We start from the raw sequence: 27,890 nt of genomic DNA, 5'->3' as shown, positions 1-27,890 counted from the left end.
AGAGACCATGGCAGTATCAGGTGCCACGTCTTAGAGACCATGACAGATTCAGAGATGTCAGGGAAGAATCTCAAAGAGACCACGGCAGAATCAGAGAAACTTCTGCAGCATCTCAGATTCTGCCAGGGTCTCTTGGAGATTCAGCCGCAGCATCTCAGATTTTGGAGATTCGGCCGCAGCATCTTAGATTCTGCCAGGGTCTCTTGGAGATTCGGCCGCAGCATCTCAGATTCTGCCAGGGTCTCTTGGAGATTCGGCCGCAGCATCTTAGATTCTGCCAGGGTCTCTTGGAGATTCGGCCGCAGCATCTCAGATTCTGCAAGGGTCTCTTAGAGATTCGGCCGCAGCATCTCAGATTCTGCCAGGGTCTCTTAGAGGTTCCCTCCGCAGCATCTCAGATTCTGCCAGGGTCTCTTAGAGGTTCCCTCCGCAGCATCTCAGATTCTACCAGGGTCTCTTGGAGATTCGGCCGCAGCATCTCAGATTCTGCAAGGGTCTCTTAGAGATTCGGCCGCAGCATCTCAGATTCTGCCAGGGTCTCTTAGAGGTTCCCTCCGCAGCATCTCAGATTCTGCCAGGGTCTCTTGGAGATTCAGCCGCAGCATCTCAGATTTTGGAGATTCGGCCGCAGCATCTCAGATTCTGCCAGGGTCTCTTGGAGATTCGGCCGCAGCATCTCAGATTCTGCCAGGGTCTCTTGGAGATTCGGCCGCAGCATCTCAGATTCTGCCAGGGTCTCTTGGAGATTCGGCCGCAGCATCTTAGATTCTGCCAGGGTCTCTTGGAGATTCGGCCGCAGCATCTCAGATTCTGCCAGGGTCTCTTGGAGATTCGGCCGCAGCATCTTAGATTCTGCCAGGGTCTCTTGGAGATTCGGCCGCAGCATCTCAGATTCTGCAAGGGTCTCTTAGAGATTCGGCCGCAGCATCTCAGATTCTGCCAGGGTCTCTTAGAGGTTCCCTCCGCAGCATCTCAGATTCTGCCAGGGTCTCTTGGAGATTCAGCCGCAGCATCTCAGATTTTGGAGATTCGGCCGCAGCATCTCAGATGCTGCCAGGGTCTCTTGGAGATTCGGCCGCAGCATCTCAGATTCTGCCAGGGTCTCTTGGAGATTCGGCCGCAGCATCTCAGATTCTGCCAGGGTCTCTTGGAGATTCGGCCGCAGCATCTCAGATTCTGCCAGGGTCTCTTGGAGATTCGGCCGCAGCATCTTAGATTCTGCCAGGGTCTCTTGGAGATTCGGCCGCAGCATCTCAGATTCTGCCAGGGTCTCTTGGAGATTCGGCCGCAGCATCTTAGATTCTGCCAGGGTCTCTTGGAGATTCGGCCGCAGCATCTCAGATTCTGCAAGGGTCTCTTAGAGATTCGGCCGCAGCATCTCAGATTCTGCCAGGGTCTCTTAGAGATTCGTCCGCAGCATCTCAGATTCTGCCAGGGTCTCTTAGAGGTTCCCTCCGCAGCATCTCAGATTCTGCCAGGGTCTCCTAGACATGACATCTGATTCTGCCACAGTCTTTCAGAGATTCTTCTACGGCCTCTCTGAGTCTGCCACAGTTTCTCAGAGAGTTTTCCACAGCATCATGCTTCTGCCATGGGCTCTCACAGATCCGGCCATGACCTCTCTGATTATGCCACGACCTCTCAGGGATGAAGGTGTGGCCAGAAAAGGCCACAGGGCCCAGCTACCTTGGCCTGGAAGATGCCCTTGCATTCGCCCCGGGGGAAGTAATATTAATGGAAATACTTGCGGGAGTTGCCAGAGAATGAAAACTCATCCGTTATCACAGGCTTTACTCAGGTACAAAGCAGCCGACATTTCAATCACTCGCTCCGTGGCAACCAGACAGCCCCCCGGACACAGCTGACTGCGCAGAAATTGGGAGCTCACGCACATTGATGTCTTTCCCGGCCCAGTTGCATTCCTCTCTCCACTCCACCGGAGCTGGCCAATGAACCTGCAGGGAGACAAAGAGACAGAGAGAGCCCATGAGGGCAGATGACAAAGCAGCTGGGCTCAACTTTTCTTCGAAACTATTTGCGTCCATTGTTAGCAATGCTGAAGGCTCATAAAGCAAACACAGAGCAGCACATGCCGCGCGCCCACCGCACCTCTAGGAGGGTCTCACCCAGCCATGCTTTTCTAGCACTGGGGCCCAACATAGCTCTGTTAATATAGTTTAATCCTGGTGAACAGCACATCACTGCCCAGTCACATAACACATGGACCCAACCAAATGCAAGCACGCACATGCACACGATGCTCTATTGATACAGTTTAATCCTGATCAACAGTCCATCACTGTCCAGCCACATAACACACACATGCAGCCAAATGCAAGCACACACATGCACACAATGGTCTTAATGCAGTTTAAACCTGGTCAACAGCACATCACTGTCCACTCACATAACACACACATGCAGTTTAATGCAGGCACACACATGCACACGATGCTCTGTTAATGCAGTTTAATCGTGATCAACAGTCCATCACTGGCCGCTCACATAACACACACATGCAGCCAAATGCAGGCACACACATGCACACGATGCTCTGCTAATGCAGTTTAATGCTGGCACACACATGCACACGATGCTCTGCTAATGCAGTTTAATGCTGGCACACACATGCACACGATGCTCTGCTAATGCAGTTTAATGCTGGCACACACGTGCACATAACGCTGTTAGTGTAACTTAATCCTGATCAGCAGCTGCCTTGCAGCCCATAATTGCCCTCCGATTTTTCAGAAACACATCAGATACACGCACGTCAGCACAGGCACACCTCTTTAAATGTACCGTGATCCTCGCCAGCAGCACTACTTGTCATAGACGTACATGTTCTTCTTTCAGTATCCTCTCCATCACAGAGCACCACACGCTCTGCGCCCAAAGCATGTCACGAGGATCTTACCCAAGCCATGTTCTTATAGCACTGGGGTCAACACTGCTCTGTTAACACATTAAACCTGACAAGTTATCCTCTGCTGGTCCATCACTGTCCAACCACATGACACACACAAGCAGTCAAATGAAAGCACACACACACACACACACACCGCAGGAACTCATTCAACCAATGCTTTTCTAGCAGCGGAGTCCAACGCTGCTCTATTAAAGCAACTTATATCTGATCATCAGGCCTCTCCATCTCATCACTGTCCCGGCAGAGAGGTTTTAAGGTTTGGGCTCTGGCCCAGGACCGCAGCCTTTCAGGGGGGGCCTGATAAAGCCATCTCTGTTCTGCAGAGAATGTTGCCCTGGTGACCTTGAACAATTTTGAAACAGATTGTTGTAAATAGCCTTTTTTCTATCATTTATTATTAACATGTAAGTCTACTATAGACATTTTGCAGACACAATGTGTTTACGTTTCATGCAACATCCATATAAAAAGTTTATTTTTCACATGAAAAATGGGAGGGTGTGACAGAGATTATTTGCAATATTAGTTAGCTTTGCTGTGTTACAAAACTGAAAACACACGTTACTATCCCTCAATATCAGATGTACACACATTTAGAATTTGCCCAAAGAGGGCATGAAAGAGCTGAAACTGGATCATAAAATCAAAGCTGTCCTGAACAGGAGCCCCCAAAATACCTTTGGCCCAGGGCCCCCAAAATACATAAAACTTCCCTGTGCCCCCAGCAACTTTTTACAAACACACAGCATACAAAAACAGTGCTCACACACCTCTGGCAATATACTGCAATCCTCTCCTGCAGCACCACATGTGATCAATTAGATGCCCCATTTACAAAGTTCCTTCATTCAGTATACTCCCTCTCACAGAGCACCACATGCCGCAAGTCCAATAAATCTCCACGGGGCTCTGATTCAACCCATGCTGTTTTACCTCTGGGACCCAACACTGCTAAGTTAATGCAATTTAATACTAATCAGCAGTCCCCTCTACTTCATGACTGCCCTTAAGTCCTCCAAAACACACATACACACACACACACACACCTATCCTTTGGAAACCTTACCCAAAGTCATATGCTAGCTATTCCCCACTTAGCTCTTCAAATACAACTCATTCCTCATCAGCACCTCTGCCTGTGTGCCATGACTAGGTCCACCCAAACATTCAACTCTACCAATGCTACCATATCATGTCCAGCAAAACCAGTGAGCCCGTTTGGGTTTACAGATACAAACTCTACCAATGAAGGCCAAACGTGCCCACCAACACTCCTTCTATTTCTATGAAGGTTCTCAACCATACAGTTCTGAAAATCGACAGCAAAAATACATCTAAAGAGTCCAGTGTGCAAACAGCTAACCAAGATAAGCACAAACAGCTATTCAAGAAAAAGACAGAGCCGCTTGAATTATGTGACAGAGGAGGACCAAATTATACACCAGGGTGAACTAAATTTTGCATCAAGGAAGGGTTAATTATGCAGCATAATGCGGCACATTTTGTGTTGATATTAATTATTTTGGCTTTTTATATGTTAACACTTTCTGGGCAACTGTGACAAGGAAAAGGGGGACCTGGCACACCTTATCTATCACTGCCCCAAGGTAAAAAAAAGTTGGGACAGAATATTCACCTTCATAAATAAAACGTTAGGATGCACACTAAAAGAAGATTTTGCTACACTTGTCACCGCATTTATAACAACAGCGCTAGTCTCACAACAAGACAGAGACCTACTAGATCTCCTGCTAACAGCAACAGTCAAAATAGTACTCACCAAATGGAAAGACACTTCCAAGGCAACCTTCAAGGGTTGGCTCAACTGGGTGACGTACCTCAGAGGAGCTGACAACATTGCTTTACGAAACACACCATGGAGACAACCCCACAGGGGCATGTGGGTGCCCTTGGACAAGCTCCTAGACCCATACGAACAGCCATGAAGAGTGCTAACAAAACGCAAACAATTGGCTCAAAGCCACCACCCCTACTAGATCAAGACACCTTTGAGAAGTTAGTAATCTTCTGGTATGCTATCCCCTTTTCTCTCCACCTTAATTTCCTATTCTTTTCCCCTTTCACACCCCCCTTTTTCCTCTCATTGGGACAATGGATAGGGGGGGGGGGGGGGGGGCAGCCAGGCATATATTTTGTGAAACTGTACTACTAGTAACATAGCTAGTCTGGGCTGTTACCCTGTATCGACAAAGCGTTGACGATTATATGTTATATGTTGTAAGGAAAAACAAATAAAAAATATTAGTAAAAAAAAATTTCAAAAAAGGTTTGGCTTCATAAGCACTACTTTGACACCGAAATTCAGAAATAACTGTGTGCAACATGAGCGGCTGCATTTTTAGAAACTTTTGATCTGTTTGTGCTAGAAACAAAACTTCTTTTTGTTGAAATCTGCAGTTTGAGCAGCAGATGATAGATTATGTGGCAAATGCAGCAAATCTATAATTATGCGGAAAATACTGTGGTCTCAAGTTCACATAATTCCAGTGGCCCTGGTATGGGTAAGGTATACAGTGCTGATCTAAGTAGGCAATGCTTACTTAATCTTTCAGCATTTTTTGTCTGGGGAGACCAGAGTCAGATGGCATTGTGGGCCTCGTGCCCAACATCCAAAAGAAAGTCTGCACAGATAGGAGGTGGATATTTAATCACTAAGCAGAGGCCCACCTATATCGGCCCAGGTGGGCTACACAGGTGAAAAAAGGTAACACCGATTGTAAAAAAAAACACTCCGTCCCCACTTACATGCACCGGTGTGTCTCTCAAGCCATTAGAGAGGCGTGCCCACATACAACCACAGGAGTATTTCCCCAGTAGTAAAATCCAACCTCTCTAACTACAAATAGATTCAAACCATTCTCTTAATAATGGTTCTCCAGGTGGGCGTATGTTTCATTAAATGTAATTTCATGGTAGGTTGCGGGTGTGGCGTGGGGGGTTAGGGATTGGAGAGGCTGATAGAAGGATCTGAGATGCTCGGAGTTCCATGCGGGGCAGAACAAAGCCTCCCGGCCGCCCCTCGACCCCATCCTGCTGTTTCCCATGGCGAGAGATGCCGGGGCTTTTCATACATGACAGGTGGAATGTGCGCATTGTGTGAAGCGTGGGGAGAGCTAGAGTCATCTAGGCTCCACACATCGCTCTCCAGACCACTTACCCTATGGCAGAATCCTGTACGTCCTGGTGCTAGCAGAACATGGTCACGAATACCAACAGTTCTTGTCCGGTTACGTCTCTAGTACAGGAAATCAAGGGACTAGAGGTCAAATACTACAGCAAATGACGAGGCAAGGGCCAGGACCAGAGATTTGAGGGCTATAGATAAACTAATGAGACTAGGGGGCAGACCGCCAGTCTTCCACGGCCTTTAAATAGAACACCAAATCCAGAGACTTGAAGTAGAACCCTGAAATTTCCCAGCATGGAGACAGCATAGCAAATCCTGTGTGTAGGTGTTGAATCCTGAGTCACCTGGCTTGGAGATAGTACACATTATGATTAGCGCTCACGGTTTTATGGTATTTATTTTTTGACATTTCCCTCTGTATTTATCTATATTTATTTTTTGCTAATTTTATTTGTGTTTAGCCACATATATTTTGGGGTTTGCTAAAAAATAAAGCTGAATCTGGTACATTTCCACTTTTACTGACCCAATAAATATACACTCTTACTTGAATGCCCAACGTTTTAATCTAAAACATTTTGTATTGGGTATGTACGACGGGTGGAGTAAGCCTGCTGACACAGCCCTTTGTAAATGTGATGATAGCTCTATCCAGGACACAATGCACTTTACCCTCTTCTGTGATTATTATTATGATATTAGGATAAAATGTATAATACCACTGTTAAAAGGAATAGGGGTAGTTCCGGCTAAGCCTGCCCTGCTTTACTTACAACTACTGGAAACTCCTTGGATTATTTTTAATATCGCAAGTTACTTTGTTGCAGCTGTACGTGTTAAGAATCAAAGATGTGTAAATAGTGCTGTTTGTTGACCAGCTGTGCACCCTATTATTTCTATCTCTCCTTTTTTAGTCGTGGTCATATGAGTGCCGACATACAATTGTTAAAATTTTACTGATTGAAATGTATGATTACCCATTGATAACCCCTTTCTTATTCTGACTGATATCTTTTAAGAAGTACAATTGTTTTAACCGTTTTAACTGAATATTACAAATTGTGTGTTTTTAATATGTACCTTTTATGATTTTAATTATTCGAATAAAGTGGTTTTGACTTGACTTGAATGCCCAACAGGTTCCAGTAGTATGAACACCTACAGATGACAGGTCGAAGTATTTATATGAAAACATGCAGAGTTTAGTAACAACTTTGTGCATATCTACTGCTGTTTAAACCTCATTACTAAAATGTATTTCTTTTTACCTCCCTTACTTGACAATCCACACCTCTATTGACCCGGCAGTCGTGACATGAGAGCATTTAGAATCACTCAAAAACAACCTAATTTCAGTTTTTCTCAACATTTACAAATAAATACAGACAGGAAAATAAAAGGCTTTCTGTCTGTATTTATTTGTAAAAAAACAGTAAAAACGGAAATCAGGGAGCCTTAATTATGACGGCACCCAGGGACAGACCCTAAAAGATGCATTTGTGTGGTGCAGGGATCATTAAGGGGATGCAGGGGGCATCTCACCTTCTGGTCCTGCTTGCTAATGTTCTCCAGGCTCAGGGAGGCCAGGTAGTTCTTCGCACCCACAAAGAGCCGTCCACGTTCCTCATCCAGTAGCAGAGCATCGTAGCAGCAAGACCGCTCCAACTCATACGTCCTCAGCCCCGGGAAGGACTGCAAGTCTGCATAGGGATACAAGAGAGACATAAATGTAAGTCTCGATATGTATACATACGACGATTGTCACTTTCAATCTACATAGCACAACAACAGTGTAAGCTTGTGTGGAGTACTTGAGGAACATTATTTTAAATAAGCATGAGCGACATCACTGCGAGTCTAGATGGAGCATACAGGGGGCATTGTTGTAAATCAAGATGTGATACAAGAAAGACATTTCTGTAGGTCTGCAGGAGACATGAGGGACATCACTGTATCTCTTCATGGTTAGTGGAGAGACATCACAGGACATCTGTATGGGTACATGAGGGACATCACTGTAAATGGATGGGTACTTGAGGGACATCAATGTAGATGGATGGGTACTTGAGAGACATCAATGTAGATGGATGGGTACTTGAGGGACATCACTGTAAATGGATGGGTACTTGAGGGACATCACTGTAGATGGATGGGTACTTGAGGGGCATCACTGTAGATGGATGGGTACTTGAGAGACATCAATGTAGATGGATGGGTACTTGAGGGACATCACTGTAAATGGATGGGTACTTGAGGGACATCAATGTAGATGGATGGGTACTTGAGAGACATCAATGTAAATGGATGGGTACTTGAGGGACATCACTGTAAATGGATGGGTACTTGAGGGACATCACTGTAGATGGATGGGTACTTGAGGGACATCACTGTAGATGGATGGGGACATGAGGGACATCACTGTAGATGGATGGGTACTTGAGGGATATCACTGCAGATGGATGGGTACTTGAGGGATATCACTGTAGATGGATGGGTACATGAGGGACATCACTGTAAATGGATGGGTACTTGAGGGACATCAATGTAGATGGATGGGTACTTGAGAGACATCAATGTAAATGGATGGGTACTTTAGGGACATCACTGTAAATGGATGGGTACTTGAGGGACATCACTGTAGATGGATGGGTTGTTGAGGGACATCAATGTAGATGGATATACTTGAGGACATCACTGTAGATGGATGGGGACATGAGGGACATCACTGTAGATGGATGGGTACTTGAGGGATATCACTGCAGATGGATGGGTACTTGAGGGATATCACTGTAGATGGATGGGTACATGAGGGACATCACTGTAAATGGATGGGTACTTGAGGGACATCAATGTAGATGGATGGGTACTTGAGAGACATCAATGTAAATGGATGGGTACTTGAGGGACATCACTGCAGATGGATGGGTACTTGAGGGACATCACTGTAGCTGGATGGGTTGTTGAGGGACATCAATGTAGATGGATATACTTGAGGACATCACTGTAGATGGATGGGTACTTGAGGTACATCACTGTAGATGGATGGGTACTTGAGGGACATCAATGTAGATGGATGGGTACTTGAGGGACATCACTGTAGATGGATGGGTACTTGAGGGACATCACTGTAGATGATTGGGTACTTGAGGGACATCAATGTAGATGGATGGGTACTTGAGGGACATCAATGTAGATGGATGGGTACTTGAGGGACATGGGTACTTGAGGGACATCACTGTAGATGGATGGGTACTTGAGGGACATCACTGTAAATGGATGAGTACTTGAGGGGCATCACTGTAAATGGATGGGTACTTGAGGGACATCAATGTAGATGGATATACTTGAGGGACATCACTGTAGATGGATGGGTACTTGGGGGACATCAATGTAGATGGATGGGTACTTGAGGGACATCACTGCAGATGGATGGGTACTTGAGGGACATCACTGTAGCTGGATGGGTTGTTGAGGGACATCAATGTAGATGGATGGGTACTTGAGGACATCACTGTAGATGGATGGGTACTTGAGGTACATCACTGTAGATGGATGGGTACTTGAGGGACATCAATGTAGATGGATGGGTACTTGAGGGACATCACTGTAGATGGATGGGTACTTGAGGGACATCACTGTAGATGATTGGGTACTTGAGGGACATCAATGTAGATGGATGGGTACTTGAGGGACATCAATGTAGATGGATGGGTACATGAGGGACATCACTGTAAATGGATGAGTACTTGAGGGGCATCACTGTAAATGGATGGGTACTTGAGGGACATCAATGTAGATGGATATACTTGAGGGACATCACTGTAGATGGATGGGTACTTGGGGGACATCAATGTAGATGGATGGGTACTTGAGGGATATCACTGTAGATGGATGGGTACATGAGGGACATCACTGTAAATGGATGGGTACTTGAGGGACATCACTGTAGATGGATGGGTACTTGAGGGACATCAATGTAGATGGATGGGTACTTGAGGGATATCACTGCAGATGGATAGGTACTTGAGGGACATCACTGTAAATGGATGGGTACTTGAAGGACATCAGTGTAAGTCTGCAAGAGTACACGAGGGACATTACTGGAAATATATATGGGTACATGATGAACATCACTGTAAATGGATGGGCACTTTAGGGACATCACTGTAAAGGGATGGGTACTTGAGGGACATCACTGTAAATGGATGAGTACTTGAGGGGCATCACTGTAAATGGATGGGTACTTGAGGGACATCAATGTAGATGGATATACTTGAGGGACATCACTGTAGATGGATGGGTACTTGGGGGACATCAATGTAGATGGATGGGTACTTGAGGGACATCACTGCAGATGGATGGGTACTTGAGGGACATCACTGTAGCTGGATGGGTTGTTGAGGGACATCAATGTAGATGGATGGGTACTTGAGGACATCACTGTAGATGGATGGGTACTTGAGGTACATCACTGTAGATGGATGGGTACTTGAGGGACATCAATGTAGATGGATGGGTATTTGAGGGACATCACTGTAGATGGATGGGTACTTGAGGGACATCACTGTAGATGATTGGGTACTTGAGGGACATCAATGTAGATGGATGGGTACTTGAGGGACATCAATGTAGATGGATGGGTACTTGAGGGACATGGGTACTTGAGGGACATCACTGTAGATGGATGGGTACTTGAGGGACATCACTGTAAATGGATGAGTACTTGAGGGGCATCACTGTAAATGGATGGGTACTTGAGGGACATCAATGTAGATGGATATACTTGAGGGACATCACTGTAGATGGATGGGTACTTGGGGGACATCAATGTAGATGGATGGGTACTTGAGGGACATCACTGCAGATGGATGGGTACTTGAGGGACATCACTGTAGCTGGATGGGTTGTTGAGGGACATCAATGTAGATGGATGGGTACTTGAGGACATCACTGTAGATGGATGGGTACTTGAGGTACATCACTGTAGATGGATGGGTACTTGAGGGACATCAATGTAGATGGATGGGTACTTGAGGGACATCACTGTAGATGGATGGGTACTTGAGGGACATCACTGTAGATGATTGGGTACTTGAGGGACATCAATGTAGATGGATGGGTACTTGAGGGACATCAATGTAGATGGATGGGTACTTGAGGGACATGGGTACTTGAGGGACATCACTGTAGATGGATGGGTACTTGAGGGACATCACTGTAGATGGATGGGTACTTGAGGGACATCAATGTAGATGGATGGGTACTTGAGGGACATCACTGTAGATGGATGGGTACTTGAGGTACATCAATGTAGATGGATGTGTACTTGAGGGACATCACTGTAAGTCTGCAAGTGTACACGAGGGACATTACTGGAAATATACATGGGTGCATGGGGGACGTCACTGTGAGGATACAGGGAGCACACTTGGGGCATCCTTGTAAATCTGGATAAGATGCAAGAAGTACATTTCTATGAGTCTTCAAGAGTGCGTGAGGGATATTATTGGAAGTCTGCAGGGTACATGAAGGACATCACTGTAGCTCTGTATGGGTAATGGAGGGAGTTCAATACAAGCCTGCATGGGTACATGAGGGACATCACTGTAAGTCGGTATGTGTACTTCAAGGACATGAATGTAAGTCTGCAAGAATACATGAGGGAAATTACTGGAAGTCTGCTTCGGTACTTGAGAGAAATCACTGGAGGTATGAAAGTGTTCAGGAGGGGCATCACATATGTCTACTCATAATTATGAGAAGACATTTTGTATGGGGTACTTTAGAGACTATGAACTAAAAAATAAAATAAAGATTTGAGACCCTTCCCTCTTCTATCCCTCTTTCTCTCTTCTATCCCTCCACTATTCCTTTTCAATCCAAAAATAAAAAGAATAACATGTCCACCACTGAATTTAATTTCATATTTCTCTATACTAACTCACCTCCACCTTCCTTTTACTCACCCTAAACCCCTCCTACGGCTATAAACAAAAAAAAAAATTCTAGACTCTTCCCGCTTCCTTCTCAATCCAAATAACTGACTAACATATCCACCACTCAAATTACTTTCATATTTCACTATACAAATTCACCACTATTCCTTTATGGGTTCCAGAGTAGCGTGCTACTCGCCGAAAAAGCGCTTCACCACCCCATCAGGGGTAGCGAGTGCTATATAAATGCAAACCGTTTTCCTTCTTCAATCCCTCCACTGTCCTTCTCAATCCAAATAACTGACTAGCATATCCACCACTCAAATGACTTTCATATTTCACTATTCTAATTCACCACTAATCCTTTATGGGTTCCGGAGTAGCATGCTACTCGCCGATAAAGCGCTGCTAAGTCTCATCGGGGATAGTAAGCGCTATTTAAATGAAATTACAATACAATACAATACAATTAGTCTGCATGTGGGACATGAGACATCACTGTAAATCTGTCTGGCATACACGAGGGACATCACTGTAAACCTGCGTAGGGTGCATAAGAACAGCAATATCACCTGCATAAAGATACGAGAGGGAGAGGACTGATAGCCAGCATTAGACCATGGGGGGGGGGATCCCAATAAATTTGCATGGGATCTCGAGAGATATCACTGTAAGTCTGCATGTGTGCATGAGGGGCATCATTGTCAGGAGCGGCCGGTGCAGGTAAGTGCGGTGAGGCCAGGTTGGAGGGGGATGTCGACAGACGACGGAATGGTTTTTTAAATTTAATTTTCCCTATTCCGTCATCTGTCGACATCGCTCCCCGCCCCGCCGTGCTTACATGCACCGGCAGCTGCTGATCATTGTTCAGATTTATAAGTGGCAACTTTCAGCATAAACCCAGCCCCCTCTGCCTCCTCCACACCGGCTCAAAAAGTTACCAATTCTGGGGTCATCAGTGTTTTGGAGTAACTGGGGATTGCATGTGGAATCCTGAGGGGGTAGTCTGAAATGAGGAATTACTGGACTACTGGTAATTTGCTCCTGTTTCCTAGGTTATTCCTCATTTTGCATTGGTGTTTCACTCAGACACACCCCCTGCTTTCAGGAAGTGGAGTCTCTGAGTGAAACACCATGGATTATTGGAGTTACCATGGATGTGGTGATTCTGATGGTGTCGGCAACTCCTGTTGCATCTAAATTAAGTGGCCACTCACAATAAGGGCCCAAATGATACTCACAATCATGAAATATGTGAAAGGTATAAAACATTTCATCAGAAGCACTGGCTTTGCTTACATAACCCAACTGCCAAAGCATCAGACAGCTTTCAACCAAAAACAGAAAAACATGTTACTCGTTATTTTTAAGTGGCAAAATAATCTAGCCAAACATCATGATGAGATTATTCAATGTTTCCATGTTTTTTTAATTTTTTTTTTAGAAATGAACAAAAAGGTGTGGATTGAGTTACTAGAAAAAATATTTAGGACGTTTTTAAAAAAAAGTTAAGAATGGGCACGCAAAAGGCAGATATTTTAAAAGTAGAATTTTTAAATGGCCCTCAAACATCTTGGTTACTCTTTGAGTGAAGCCTCGTCATCCCCATCCAATGATGTTTGTCCAATTCAAGGATACCCACAAAAAACTCTTCCAGTAACATTTATAACCGTGTCTGCAAGGCATGGACTTTCTCTTCACACTTTTGATTCTATCAAATTACCCATTTCATCTCTTGTCCTCTCGTCTCTAGACAGAAAGTAAAGCAGTTTCTAGTGTTTGATGGTGACTACGAGTCAGGCCGTTCCCTTGTCAATTCACAAAGAACTCAAAACATCCGACCCGCGTGCACTGACTGTTATCTCCGAGAGCCAGGACATACGTGTTTTAATCTATAAGTACGGGCATGAACCTCGCAATCAGCACTGCTTACGTGCCTTGAACCTAAGGGCCGCAGCTTTTTCTCCCACAGACTTGTACACTCCTCCGACGCTGCATCAGACCTGGCTCGGGTCCAAAGCTTTGAAAAACAATTATTATCGGCTTATCTTCCTTTCCATTTCAACTACCAGCAACACTGCTTCCAAGCATCCTCTTCTCACTCCACCCCCTTCCAATCTCTTCATCTTCTTTCCTCTCTCCTTTCTGTCACTCCATCCCCTTGTCTCGGTCTAATGCCCACTCACTCCCAATGCCTGTTTCACTCTGTCACTTATTTTGCTCCAACGCTATCTTACTAAGTCACGGATGTCAATTAACCAAAATGAGAGGGGTAGCGGAAGTGACATCACAGAAATCTTTGACGCGCCTGTCACGTCACAGAGTTCACACCCTTGTCCCACCATTGGCTTCCCATAGGACCCGGATCCCCCAGCATGCTCCCCGCTCCCTCCTGACACCTGACACCCCACATTAGAATAATCGACAGAGATTTGCGTGGGTGTAAAACGGCCATGTTTAATATTTGACATTTTCATAAACATGACAAGGCATTTCAAAATTATTATTTACAGTTATCAACACAATTTTATTATTGACTTTCCAGCTCTTCTTCAGCCGGATTCTTCCCCTCCCAGCACTAAGAGGCCTTTCAACTCGCATCTTCCATGCAGGGCATCCACGCAAGGTGCAACGCACCTGCGCCCATGAGGAGTGGGCCCCCCCAAACCTCTGATCCTTGTCCGCCCTCTCCAGGGGCCCACCCTCCGACCACCAAGCTGACCAGGGACCCGGGAGGCTCGTAACCTGTCGCCCTAGCCTCCCCATCCGGGGCCATATTTAACAGCGTAGAGCTTACCGTCTCCCCCCTCAGTGCTGGCCTAGGGAGTACGCAAGGCGGACTCCCGTCAATTCCGTTGGTCAATTTTACTGTTCCAAGGTCTTTCTACCGCAACACGCCCCTTCTACCTACTGAGCTAAAGGGACGGGTGGGTGGGAGTTAAAATTGTTTAAAAAGGGGAGGGGGAGAGAAAGACGCCTCTGGGCGCATGCAAGCGGTCCGGTGGAGCAGAGGAAAGAGAGGCTGGGGTCCCCGCCCCGGAACCTAAATAGGTCCCCAGCCTCCGCCCTCTGCCCCACCGGAAGTGCATCACTCCTCCCCTGGAAGTACTAAGAGGCCGGACGCCCCTTGGGGGTTGGCCGGCCACCACTGACTAGATGAGGTAGGGGCGGGGGCCGGGGGGCCGGATCCTAAGTGCGCGCTTGTTACGCTTGCGCTTGTCATTAGCCTCGACCTGCTGCTGAAAGATTGGTGGAAGGGAAAGGTGTGGAGATCACAGAAACCGAAGGGGGGAGAGGCCTAGCTTCTATGAGACAGCAGGTACCCTGATCAGGGTCCAGGGTACCTGAGAGGTACCCTGAAACCTAATTATTGCCTCATTTTATAACTCAAAAAGCAGCCAAGGGGCTCATTCCATTCCTTGCACTAGGGCCGACACTAGGGCCCGCGACACAGTGACAACACTACTGGAAATGGTTTCTACGAATCCTGCTTACTTTCTGCTCCTGATGCTGCTTTCGTGAACCGAAACCAGGTATCAGCAGGGCCGGCCTGGAAACCCAAAGCAGCCCTGGCACATTTTGTCAGACCAGCCCCTGCACACTGCATAGAAATCCAGGCCACGGCAAGGAGGGTTTGGGGAAGAGGGTTCTCCCCACCAGAAAATTTGGGGGAAATGGTGCATTGTATAACACATTTTTCATTATATATTGAACAAGCAGCCTGTCCCGACGTTGTCCGGGTATGAATTGCTGACGGACAGTAGTATATTGTTTTGTAGGATTTCGTTTTGATAGCATTTCTTATCTGTGACAGGCCTGTGAAACGCTCCGATTCACAGTGAACTGTTGATGCACTTAAGAGTGCTCGTTCAGTAGTGTATGAACTCGAGTTTCCCTACTTTATTTTTCCTTGCAATATTATATAGCGCGAACTCGACAATATGGCATGAGCACAATTTACATTACAGAAGAACACATTCATTTGTGGTAGGCACGGGGAGACAAAGCGATTTGCCTGGAATCACAGGATGTTGAGCTGATGCCGAGATTCGAACGTAGCTCCCCAGCTCTAAAGTTCGCAATTCTAGAACTTGTGGCGGGAGGTGTGTCTAAAAGTGTATGTCAGTGCTGGCCATCAATTAGAGAGACCTGTGCATTTTTCAAATCGGTGGTGAAAAAATATGAGTATGTTGCTGGAGATGTGGGCCGCCGTGCCACCAACGTACTTACCGGGGGAGGGTAAAACCCATTATTCCGCAACTTTCTTTCCGCATACCATCACTCCGCATACTTTCATTACGAAATTACCATGACTCCGCAATGCCATTATAACGCATGGCATTACATTTTATATGCTTTTACCACGCATACATTTACAACGAAATTGGTTGTAAATGCATGAATGGTAAAAGCATGTTTTTTTTTAATGTTTGGATAAGGTAAGTATGGGTATAGGGGTATATGTTTTGGGGTACCGAGGTATATGTTTTGGGGTGTTTGGGTATTTTAAGGGTTCAGATATAGTTTTGGGTTATGGGGTACAGGGGTAGTTTTAGGGTTTATGGATAGGTATGGATTTTGGGGTACAGGGGTATTTTAAGGGTTCCGGGCTACGTTTGGGTTTCGGGGTACAGGGGTATTTTTAGGGTTCAGGGCTAGGTTTGGGTTTTGGGGTACAGGGGTATTTTAGGGTTCAGGGGTAGGTTTGGGTTTTGGGGTACGGGGTTATTTTTATGGTTCAGGGCTAGGTTTGGGTTTTGGGGTTAGGTTTGGGTTTTGAGGTACAGGGGTATTTATAGGGTTCAGGGCTAGGTTTGGGTTTTGGGGTACAGGGGTATTGTTAGGGTTTAGGCATAGGTTTGGGTTTTTCGGGTACAGGGTATATTTATAGAGTTAAGATGGGTTAGTGTTTAAGGGTGTTGGGGTATTTTAAGGAGTACAGGTGGGTTATGATTATGGGGTGCAGGGGTATTTAAAGGGAGCAGGGTGGACACCCGGAGATGGAATGTACAGAACCTGGGAAGAAAAAACAATGAAATATTGGGCACAACGCTCGCTTTTTTTTCCGTAATCCCGCGCCCCGCACATGCCCACGCCCCCAGCACGCCCACAGCACACGATATGAGACATGGCATGAAGGGCGGAACGTACCACACGCCCCCAGCGTTTGTCATGCCCTCAGCACACGCCCACAGCACAACGCAGACACGCCCACAAGGGACTACTTTGCTGGCACGGTTCTTTTACCTTTTAAATGTATATGGTGGGCGTCTGCATAGCCTATGTCCTTCTGCTGCAACTGCCCTTTCCAACGCTGTATTGGGTGTTGTGATTGGTGCTGTGGTTCCTGAGATTACCCGCCTTAAAAGTTTGGGCTCTCTCTTTATTATATTAGTATAGATTGTATTCACTTTTAAAGCACAGTAAATGGTGACCTCTGGGTGCACCGGGATGCATTAATCTTTGCTGGGTCTCTTCAATGATTCCCTCACTATCACCTTCCAATAGCCTCTCATCTCTCCATAGCCCCTCTCTAACACGTATTTCATTTGTTTTATAGCACCTCTCATACCAGTGCAGTGTGGCAGAGCACTTTATACAAAACACAAATACTGACACAATGAATATTATGCGTTTAAATCACTGTATAGAAAGACAAAGGGGAATATAAGGTGTAAGATTCACATGTCATCCATACTGGTAGGCATTTTTTAAGAATGCCTGGTGTGGAGAAGCACACACTCAGGATTCAGAATGTAACACAGTGGTTAGGGTCGGCATTACTAATAAGAATTTCTTTCTACCCAACACTAGGATAATAAAAGACTCAAAGAAAAAATGATTTTCTAACATGTACCATGTAGTTTACATGTAGCTCTTTGATGACACTTCACAGCTCACTGTGCTAGAATATGATTGTAACTTCTGAACTGCACAGTGACAAAAGAGTCTCTGTGGCAAAAGCAGTAACCTACTAAGCTACGCACATAAAATACTGTTCTGTGATCAGCATGGTACACGTCCGTAGCAGCAGGCATATTAACCCTCTGTGCTACCTTACATGAGTCAAAACTGCCACTAGACAAAATTCAATCTCTCTCCAGCAGGTACATTCATCACCAGAGTTATCTTGACACTTTTATTGTTGCCTGAAAACTACTAGATGTACAAGAAACTTTACATCACGTGCTTTCAAAACTGCTGCACTGCTACAAAAATGCCCTCCACTAAATCGGCACCACTGCCCTGCATTGCCCTATGATCTCTCCACACTACATATCTTTTTCTCCTGGCACCCATCATCATCTCCATCATGTTACACAGGACTTTAAGTGGGGTGGGTCCCTCCAGGTCTCAGAGCTACAGCATTTACAAATTTACTTTGAAACGCTCCCTCCGGCGCCCTATATTTAAAGGTAAAAACACTGATCAATTTCTGAATAATAACTGTAAAAAGCATAAAAGTAAACCACCTCAGTCCATTGGTTCCTGTTTACATTTCACAAACTTTAAATAACCCTGCATTCCTCAAGAGTATTTGCTATTTTTCCAGGATGTTGTGTTTCTGTAGTGTTTTTCATTCAACATACTACTCTCGTATAGTGCCAATGCCATCAGAACTATGTTGCACCTCTGTGTCTAGGACAGTTAAGGCTTTGAGTACTGCTTGCCATAGGCTAAGATTCAGAGTTCTGTCACTGAGGCTGAAGGCAGCGCATGCTTCTCACAGTGACTGTCGATGGGTCATACAGGTGTTCAGAATACATGAACACAATACAATACAATACATGAATACAACAAGCATTCACAAGGCCAACAAGCTTTGGTTTTTTTAGGCACATGTTCATTAAATTCTCAGAGAGGCATCCAAAGACAGGTTAAGTGGCACACTATAAGTAGGACATGTGTTTAGTTTACATGTTTTATGTCACGCCCTTAATTACATAGGTCATTACACTTGGAAAGGAGTCATATAGTCTCTTATTTTTACCACACCCCTGTAAGGGACCCCCACCTTTCTCATCCCACTTAAAGTCCTGGTCCCAGATTTAAAGGGAAGCTACTCAATGTAGAGCAACAAGTCAAGTAGCTGTGCTGCGAGAATGGGAGAGAGAAGAACAGCACCATCCCTGAAGAGATACGGTGCTGTTTCGCTCTCCCCTTGTGCACCATCCCTAAAGAGATATGGTGCTGTTTTGCTCGCCCCCTGCGCACCATCCCTGAAGAGACACGGTGCTGTTTCGCTCTCCCCTTGTGCACCATCCCTGAAGAGATACAGTGCTGTTTCGCTCTCCCCCTGCGCACCATCCCTGAAGAGATACGGTGCTGTTTCGCTCTCCCCCTGCGCACCATCCCTGAAGAGATACGGTGCTGTTTCGCTCTCCCCCTGCGCACCATCCCTGCAGAGATACGGTGCTGTTTCGCTCACCCCCTGCGCACCATCCCTGAAGAGATACGGTGCTGTTTCGCTCTCCCCCTGTGCACCGTCCCTGAAGAGATACGGTGCTGTTTCGCTCTCCCCCTGCGCACCGTCCCTGAAGAGATACGGTGCTGTTTCGCTCTCCCCCTGTGCACCGTCCCTGAAGAGATACGGTGCTGTTTCGCTCTCCCCCTGCGCACCATCCCTGAAGAGATACGGTGCTGTTTCGCTCTCCCCCTGCGCACCGTCCCTGAAGAGATACGGTGCTGTTTCGCTCTCCCCCTGCGCACCGTCCCTGAAGAGATACGGTGCTGTTTCGCTCTCCCCCTGCGCACCATCCCTGAAGAGATACAGTGCTGTTTCGCTCTCCCCCTGTGCATCCCTGAAGAGATGCGGTGCTGTTTTGCTCTCCCCTTGTGCACCATCCCTGAAGAGATACGGTGCTGTTTCACTCTCCCCCTGCGCACCGTCCCTGAAGAGATACAGTGCTGTTTCGCTCTCCCCTGTGCACCATCCCTGAAGAGATACAGTGCTGTTTCGCTCTCCCCCTGCGCACCGTCCCTGAAGAGATATGGTACTGTTTCGCTCTCCCCCTGTGCACCATCCCTGAAGAGATACGGTGCTGTTTCGCTCTCCCCCTGCACACCATCCCTGAAGAGATACGGTGCTGTTTCGCTCTCCCCCTGTGCACCATCCCTAAAGAGATACGGTGCTGTTTCGCTCTCCCCCTGCGCACCATCCCTAAAGAGATACGGTGCTGTTTCGCTTTCCCCCTGTGCACATCCCTAAAGAGATACGGTGCTGTTTCACTCTTCCCCTGCGCACCATCCCTAAAGAGATACGGTGCTGTTTCGCTCTCCCCCTGTGCACCATCCCTAAGGAGATACGGTTCGCTCTCCCCCTGCGCACCATCCCTAAAGAGATATGGTGCTGGTTCGCTCTCCCCCTGTGCACCATCCCTAAAGAGATTTGGTGCTGTTTCGCTCTCCCCCTGTGCACCATCCCTGAAGAGATACGGTGCTGTTTCGCTCTCCCCCTGTGCACATTCCCTAAAGAGATATGGTGCTGTTTCGCTCTCCCCCTGTGCATCCCTGAAGAGATACGGTGCTGTTTCGCTCTCCCCTTGTGCACCATCCCTGAAGAGATACAGTGCTGTTTCACTCTCCCCCTGCGCACCATCCCTGAAGAGATACAGTGCTGTTTCGCTCTCCCCCTGTGCACCATCCCTGAAGAGATACGGTGCTGTTTCGCTCTCCCCCTGCGCACCGTCCCTGAAGAGATATGGTGCTGTTTTGCTCTCCCCCTGTGCACCATCCCTGAAGAGATACGGTGCTGTTTCGCTCTCCCCCTGCGCACCATCCCTGAAGAGATACGGTGCTGTTTCGCTCTCCCCCTGCGCACCATCCCTGAAGAGATACGGTGCTGTTTCGCTCTCCCCCTGTGCACCATCCCTGAAGAGATACGGTGCTGTTTCGCTCTCCCCTGCGCACCATTCCTAAAGAGATACGGTGCTGTTTCGCTCTCCCCCTGTGCACATCCCTAAAGAGATACGGTGCTGTTTCGCTCTTCCCCTGCGCACCATCCCTAAAGAGATACGGTGCTGTTTCGCTCTCCCCCTGTGCACCATCCCTAAAGAGATACGGTTTGCTCTCCCCCTGAGCACCATCCCTAAAGAGATATGGTGCTGTTTCGCTCTCCCCCTGTGCACCATCCCTAAAGAGATATGGTGCTGTTTCGCTCTCCCCCTGTGCACCATCCCTGAAGAGATACGGTGCTGTTTCGCTCTCCCCCTGTGCACCATCCCATAAGAGATATGGTGCTGTTTCGCTCTCCCCCTGCGCACCATCCCTAAAGAGATACGGTGCTGTTTCGCTCTCCCCTGTGCACCATTCCTAAAGAGATATGGTGCTGTTTCGCTCTCCCCCTGTGCACCATCCCTAAAGAGATACGGTGCTGTTTCGCTCTCCCCCTGCGCACCATCCCTAAAGAGATACGGTGCTGTTTCGCTCTCCCCTGTGCACCATTCCTAAAGAGATATGGTGCTGTTTTGCTCGCCCCCTGCGCACCATCCCTAAAGAGATACGGTGCTGTTTCGCTCTCCCCCTGTGCACCATCCCTGAAGAGATACGGTGCTGTTTCGCTCTCCCCCTGCGCACCATCCCTGCAGAGATACGGTGCTGTTTCGCTCACCCCCTGCGCACCATCCCTGAAGAGATACGGTGCTGTTTCGCTCTCCCCCTGCGCACCGTCCCTGAAGAGATACGGTGCTGTTTCGCTCTCCCCCTGTGCACCATCCCTAAAGAGATATGGTGCTGTTTCGCTCTCCCGCTGCGCACCATCCCTGAAGAGATATGGTGCTGTTTCGCTCTCCCCCTGTGCACCATCCCTGAAGAGATACGGTGCTGTTTCGCTCTCCCCCTGTGCACCATCCCATAAGAGATATGGTGCTGTTTCGCTCTCCCCCTGCGCACCATCCCTAAAGAGATACAGTGCTGTTTCGCTCTCCCCTGTGCACCATTCCTAAAGAGATATGGTGCTGTTTCGCTCTCCCCCTGTGCACCATCCCTAAAGAGATACGGTGCTGTTTCGCTCTCCCCCTGCGCACCATCCCTAAAGAGATACGGTGCTGTTTCGCTCTCCCCTGTGCACCATTCCTAAAGAGATATGGTGCTGTTTTGCTCGCCCCCTGCGCACCATCCCTAAAGAGATACGGTGCTGTTTCGCTCTCCCCCTGTGCACCATCCCTGAAGAGATATGGTGCCTGTTTCGCTCTCCCCCTGCGCACCATCCCTGAAGAGATACGGTGCTGTTTCGCTCTCCCCCTGCGCACCATCCCTGAAGAGATACGGTGCTGTTTCGCTCTCCCCCTGCGCACCGTCCCTAAAGAGATATGGTGCTGTTTTGCTCTCCCCCTGCTCTGGTGCACTTTTGGCAGCCATGCGCCAAAGTAGACACCCTTGTGCCCTAGCGCTGGGCTGTCCGCATTGTGGCAAACTTTGTACTGGAAGCGACCCCTTCCAGTTCAAAAGCTATGATTTTATGGGTTTCCCACTTTGTGTGCGCGCTGTACACTCCAGCACAGGTCCAGAGTGGGCATAAAGGAGAAATGAAACCCTTTCTCCTTGTTATACCTGTCTCAAGAAGGGGCTTCTTTGTAGATAGGGATTTGCGTCGAAACCCATGGGTGATTGCATGGGATCGCCCGAGCCCCATCAATGGAGCCTCCCTTGACGCAAAGTAATGCACGGCAGCACCTTTCTCAGCTTTGCATCGCTTTGGGTTACAACCCAACACTTATTGCGATTTGCGTTGGATTGTAAACCCCGCCGAACACTTTGCGTGGGGTTAGTGTTAGAAAAATAACAAAATGTTTGTAAATCCGGGCCTTGTTTTCTGTTCCCTTGATTTGCAGACAGGCTTGTAACACAGGACGTTCTGTTCTTGCTTCCGGTTTCTTAAATCCCCTTCTGCCTGCCACTATGTGCCCTTTTCCTTGCACCCCACTCTTGTCCCCCCCCCCCTCTTGTGACCTTCCCACTCTTTGATAATTACTCTCCTTTTGACCTCCTTTGTCTTTTTAGGTCAACGGCTTCGACCACCGCCCATTCCTTTGCAGCCCCCTCTCAGACACAAAGCGCCCCCCACCCCTAATTCCACGAGCACAATACAGCCAAAGACAACAGTGGGGCATTAATCTCTCAGCAGTACAGCAGGGGGCGCAGGCCAATAAAGCCCCATTATGGGGGCAATTATCAGACCCACGGCCTAATGAACTGGCTATTGGGGAGGCGAAGAGTAAAAAAAAATAATGAATGCGCCATTGTTGGGGAATCCCGGGGCAGTTCCGGGGCAGAGGGGTCTCTGGCCGCATCATCGAGCACGCACAGCACCACAGGCCGCAACGCAGGCCAGCTGAGTGCACGTGGCACTGTACAGATGAGCAGAGCACAGCAAGCAGCCAACAGCACAGAGCACTACTGAGCAGCGCAGCTGCACCACACAGAGCACACCACGACACCTCCCCTGACTGTGAACACCAACGCACAGGGCGCAGCACAACTCCACACTGTTCCAGTGGGCAGAGCACGGCACCTCACCTAGAAGAGCACACCACTACACTTAGCAAGGTGCAGAACAACAACAAAAAGAGGTGTGCAACACCATACTCACCAGTGCACACATCACACCCAGCCGTGCACAAACTCAGACAGCAGTGCACCTCCCCAAATGGAGTATGACAGAGCACCACAGTGAGCACTGCAAAGCATTTCAGTCAGTGCACACCGCACACCGAGAAAGGCACAGTAGACCAGTGAGTAGTTCAAATGACCACCGCCAGCATGCACTCCAAAGACACCGAGCAGGGCACACCACAAAGCAGCAGCGTAAGGCATCACAGTGAGGTGGGCACATACTGAGCATAGCAAAACCCCACAGCCAGCCTTGCACATCAACACGCGGAGCACAGCACAACACCGAACTGAGCAGAGCACAGCACCACCCTGAGAAGTGCCTAGCACCGCACTTAGAAGTACACACCACTAAAGTGAGCAAGATGCATCACCGAACACCACAGTGAGCAGCACTACAACCAGCAATGCATACCAACAGTGCACATCATAAAACTGAGCAGGAAACAGCACCATAGTGAGCACTTCAAAGCACTATACCGCATACTACCACAATGAAGACCATAGGCGTCCGCTGACATTTTTTCAGAGGGGGAGGGCATACTTTTAACATCATCCATCCTCTGACCCTTTTTGACAATGTCAAAGGGAAGGGGCATTGTCATTAAAGGGCAAGTGAAAAATACAGGGGGCAGGCAAGTGTGCCCCCCCGCCCCCTTTGTGATCGCCCATGCTAAGGACGGTGCAACACAGCCTGCAGTGTGCACCATCACATCGAGCAGAGATCAGCACTGGTGATCAGCACTAGCTTGTGTCATTGAGTTTTTAGATTCGCTATTGTATCCAAGGAATCCCCAACACAACTTTTTTTTTAACACTTTATTTATTATTTTATCAAATACGTTAAGTGCACAGCAGTACAGCAGTATACATTTCTTCAATATCAGTAAAAGGAGAAAATAAGTCAATAGAGTGCCAAGTTGTGTGTGTGATTGCGCAACAGATGACATTACAATCGTAAGCTTCGTTAAACTGTTGACCCAGCATCACAATGTCCATCTTGTTGTTGCCCTGGTATCCAAAAAACCTTTGCATCCCACAATCTTTCCGGTCCCGTCCTCTTCCCCGCCCCCACCCGCGCCCAACAGCCCCCAGTGTTGTCACCGTACAGCATTATATTCACTGACTACTTTCATCTGCCGCCCCATTACTCAAGTAGTATCCCCAACACAACTTTAGCATCTATACAAAAAAATAGACTATCAGTTAAAACCTTAGGTGTGCATACTTAGTCCACATTTTCACAAAGTGCTAGAGCAGATATTGAGGGAGAAGCTCGGGGCACTTGTAATGAGAAAGGGCTATGGTTCCATGGGTGTAACACAAAAGGATGAACCCAAGAAAGAATATAAGGAGGGGCCCATGACACTGATATCTCACAGATATTCATTGTCTATAGACTGAATGGGGGACCCGGAAGGGGCACCGCATGGGTCCAGGGGACCTGTGTTACACCTCTGTCCAGCTCTATGTACTGAAAGTACGATCCCAGTGTTTTTACATAACTGTTCTCCTATTTGCTTTGCTGTGTCTTGATGGCCCTAAGCTAAGACACCCCTCAGATACTGACTCCAGTACCTGTCAGCTGAACCTTAGACTGACGCTCAGGCAAGGGCCCTAAAGAGAACCTTAGTAATGCACTCTTGAGTGGACCGAGTCACTATATTACTAAAGGCCGTGATCTGTGAAGGTAAAGTATAAATGTACACCAGGGACAACGTTTAACAACTACTTGGGTAAAAGTCTGGCTCTCCCTTCAGAAGGAACCCTTTAACCCTCACTGGAACACATGAAAGCCCTTTAAGTATATGCTCCACTCTGCCCCCTATAAATGCACTCCATGAGTAATAAATGGTAGAGCAAGGCTAGTTCTGCCAGGCTACAGAGTGTCCCCCGCTCAGTTTATCTCAGCGGTGACAATGTTTCTCAGATCACCGAAGGAGCAGGGCCCAACTAACCTGTATCAAAGCCGAGACTGTGCTCTCTGATGGCCAAGATGCCTGGTATTGCACTGCGATAGGAAGTTGAGCTCACAAAGTCTTCCCAACCCTCCCCGGTCACTTGATCGAGCCAACAAGGCCTATATTATGGGAGGCACCGTGTGGATTGCACCAGATCCAGTATAACACAATTAAAGCTACAACAATTATCCATGCCCCAAGGGGTTATAATAGAGAAGAAATAACATTTTGACAAAAATAGCTACATTAAAGTAGAGCAAAATGAAAAAAGACTGGTTGTGTTCGCTAGCCCTCCCTCACCAAAAGGTTATGTATGAGTAAGCTTATGCGATAGGGCCCGGTTTCACGGATTGTGGATTGGGTCAGAGTGCAGCCCAATGGTCTGGTTCACAGAATGCCTATCATAAGGCACAACTGGTCTACATTAGTTCATGACAATTCAGCACCTTAGACAGCTCCGAAGGTTGAGCGTAGAGTAAGACGAGGGTTTCTAAGTCAACAGGTATCACAGAGTCAATCCATACTGAGCGTCTTCAAACAGCAACAAATCCTTATCTGTTTTTTTGTGTGAAATTAAATCAAATCAGAATGAGGTCATATTAATCAAAATTGGATGCAAACCAGTTATCCTAACCTCTACTGATTTGGTTTTGGTGCTACAATGGTGTAATAGGTTTCCCTGGTGCCTTGAAGTTTAGGTCAAAGGATCGCAGTAGGACATCAGGGCCAATACCCGGCACCCTCTGATTACAGGTGAAAAATTGGAACAGGTGATTGTAAATAGGATATAGTTGTAGCCTACATATATTTTTTTGCACCAGTGGGTACCTTCAACATGCCCATGGCCTAGTCATGCCACTATCCTTCGTAATGCCTGGTCAGTGACATAGGTCAGAGGCTTCTTGTGGTGTATGTCTGGCAATTTCTTGTGGCTAGAATTAAGTGTGCTTGCAATGAAGATAAAAAATAATGCCTGATCTAAGTGTTCTAGGGTAAAACCTTGTGGTAACCTGCATGCAAAATACATCCAAGTGATGATCAAAAAATATAAAAGATTTGATTAAACTGTATTGCAAAATGTGGCAATTAAAATTCTACAAACAATGTCAAAACCCACACATACGAAGGAAGACTCCTAGACTGTACAGCACACAAGACCACTAAGAGCAGAGTACAGTATTTGGATTAAAAATTGTTGCATTCGAGTAACCTTGACTTGCTTCAGTTGAATTTCTTCTCATGCTAACCCTGCACAAAGGAAGTGCCCATCCCTTATGTTGACCTGTTTCCACCTTCTGGCTTCATGAGCAAGACAATGAAGACTAGCTTTCTCTGTCAAAATGTTTTCATATAATCATTATTATCTTAAGGCATTTTACTTGTTTTCCTGATCTCAGCCAAGGCACCTGTGTATATATTTTTTAAAAACTGATCACATGACCTTATTTGAAACTTATAAGTAATAGTGTATAATTGTATGCTCTGACGCTGCTCAATGAGCTTGCTCCATTCAGTCATGGTGTGGGAAATTCTGGCTGGTTGACTCTGATCCAGAAACGATTACTACATTTTCTTTTGTTTATAAAACCTCAAGACTTAGATTGGAGTGTTAAAAGATTTCTTTGACAAGTAGCATAAAAAAGGTTTCTTCCACAGCAACACAGCTAGGGCAGCCAACCTCGAATATGGGGAACTGGGTTCAAGTCTCAGCAATGATGCCAAACATCCTGTGATTCTGGGCAAATCACTTAATCTCCCAGTGCCTAACAAAAATGAATATGTCCTCATGTAATGCAACTGGTGCTACGCAAAGCGCTCTGATACCCGATTCGGGTCAAGTCCGCACTATATAAAACTCTGTAAAAAAAACCACAAAAAAAACTGCATCTGGATTTTAGAGTTGCACTGCAATGATACAACTGAAAAGTGAAATCTAGCATTTTATTACATCCCAAATCACCATATACATGAGGAATTGCAATGCAAGACTCAGTTACAGACCAGGCTTGACATTGGTGGAACACGTTATTACCATAGATAAGGTTATAAGAGGAGCAGCAGTGTAACTATTAATTTTGCACAGAACAGGTACAGCGCAAGCAGCTGCAGTACTAGCCCATGTAGCAGGGAGCACGACCTACACATTTACAACAGGAACAGGCACAACACAGGCAACAGCAGTACCTGCTTCTTACAGCTGAAGAACAGATAGGGCACGGGCAGTTGTAGTTCAAGCTTCCTGGAGATACTGAAGAGGTGCAGCAAGACAACAGCTAGGGAAGCCTCTTGGACATAAAGAACAGCTA

The 27,890-nt window shown here is 47.0% G+C and overlaps 1 protein-coding gene across 2 annotated transcripts in view; it reads right to left on the bottom strand.

Moving 5' to 3' along the window:
* The window catches only part of LOC147692604 (semaphorin-3B-like), a 525,181-nt gene that overhangs the window by 104,140 nt on the left and 393,151 nt on the right, over positions 1-27,890 (bottom strand). For both annotated transcript variants that reach the window (XM_086938809.1, XM_086938808.1), the window contains exons 3-4: positions 7,620-7,777; positions 1,893-1,955 (exon numbers count right to left, since the gene is read on the bottom strand). In XM_086938809.1, the coding sequence (XP_086794935.1) occupies positions 1,893-1,955; positions 7,620-7,777 (221 nt within the window). The remainder of the gene's footprint in view (positions 1-1,892; positions 1,956-7,619; positions 7,778-27,890) is intronic.

Source organism: Lissotriton vulgaris, chromosome 9, assembly GCF_964263255.1.
Source record: "Lissotriton vulgaris chromosome 9, aLisVul1.2, whole genome shotgun sequence".
Classification (NCBI taxonomy): Eukaryota; Metazoa; Chordata; class Amphibia; order Caudata; family Salamandridae; genus Lissotriton; species Lissotriton vulgaris.
This window is presented reverse-complemented; position numbering and strand designations above follow the sequence as displayed.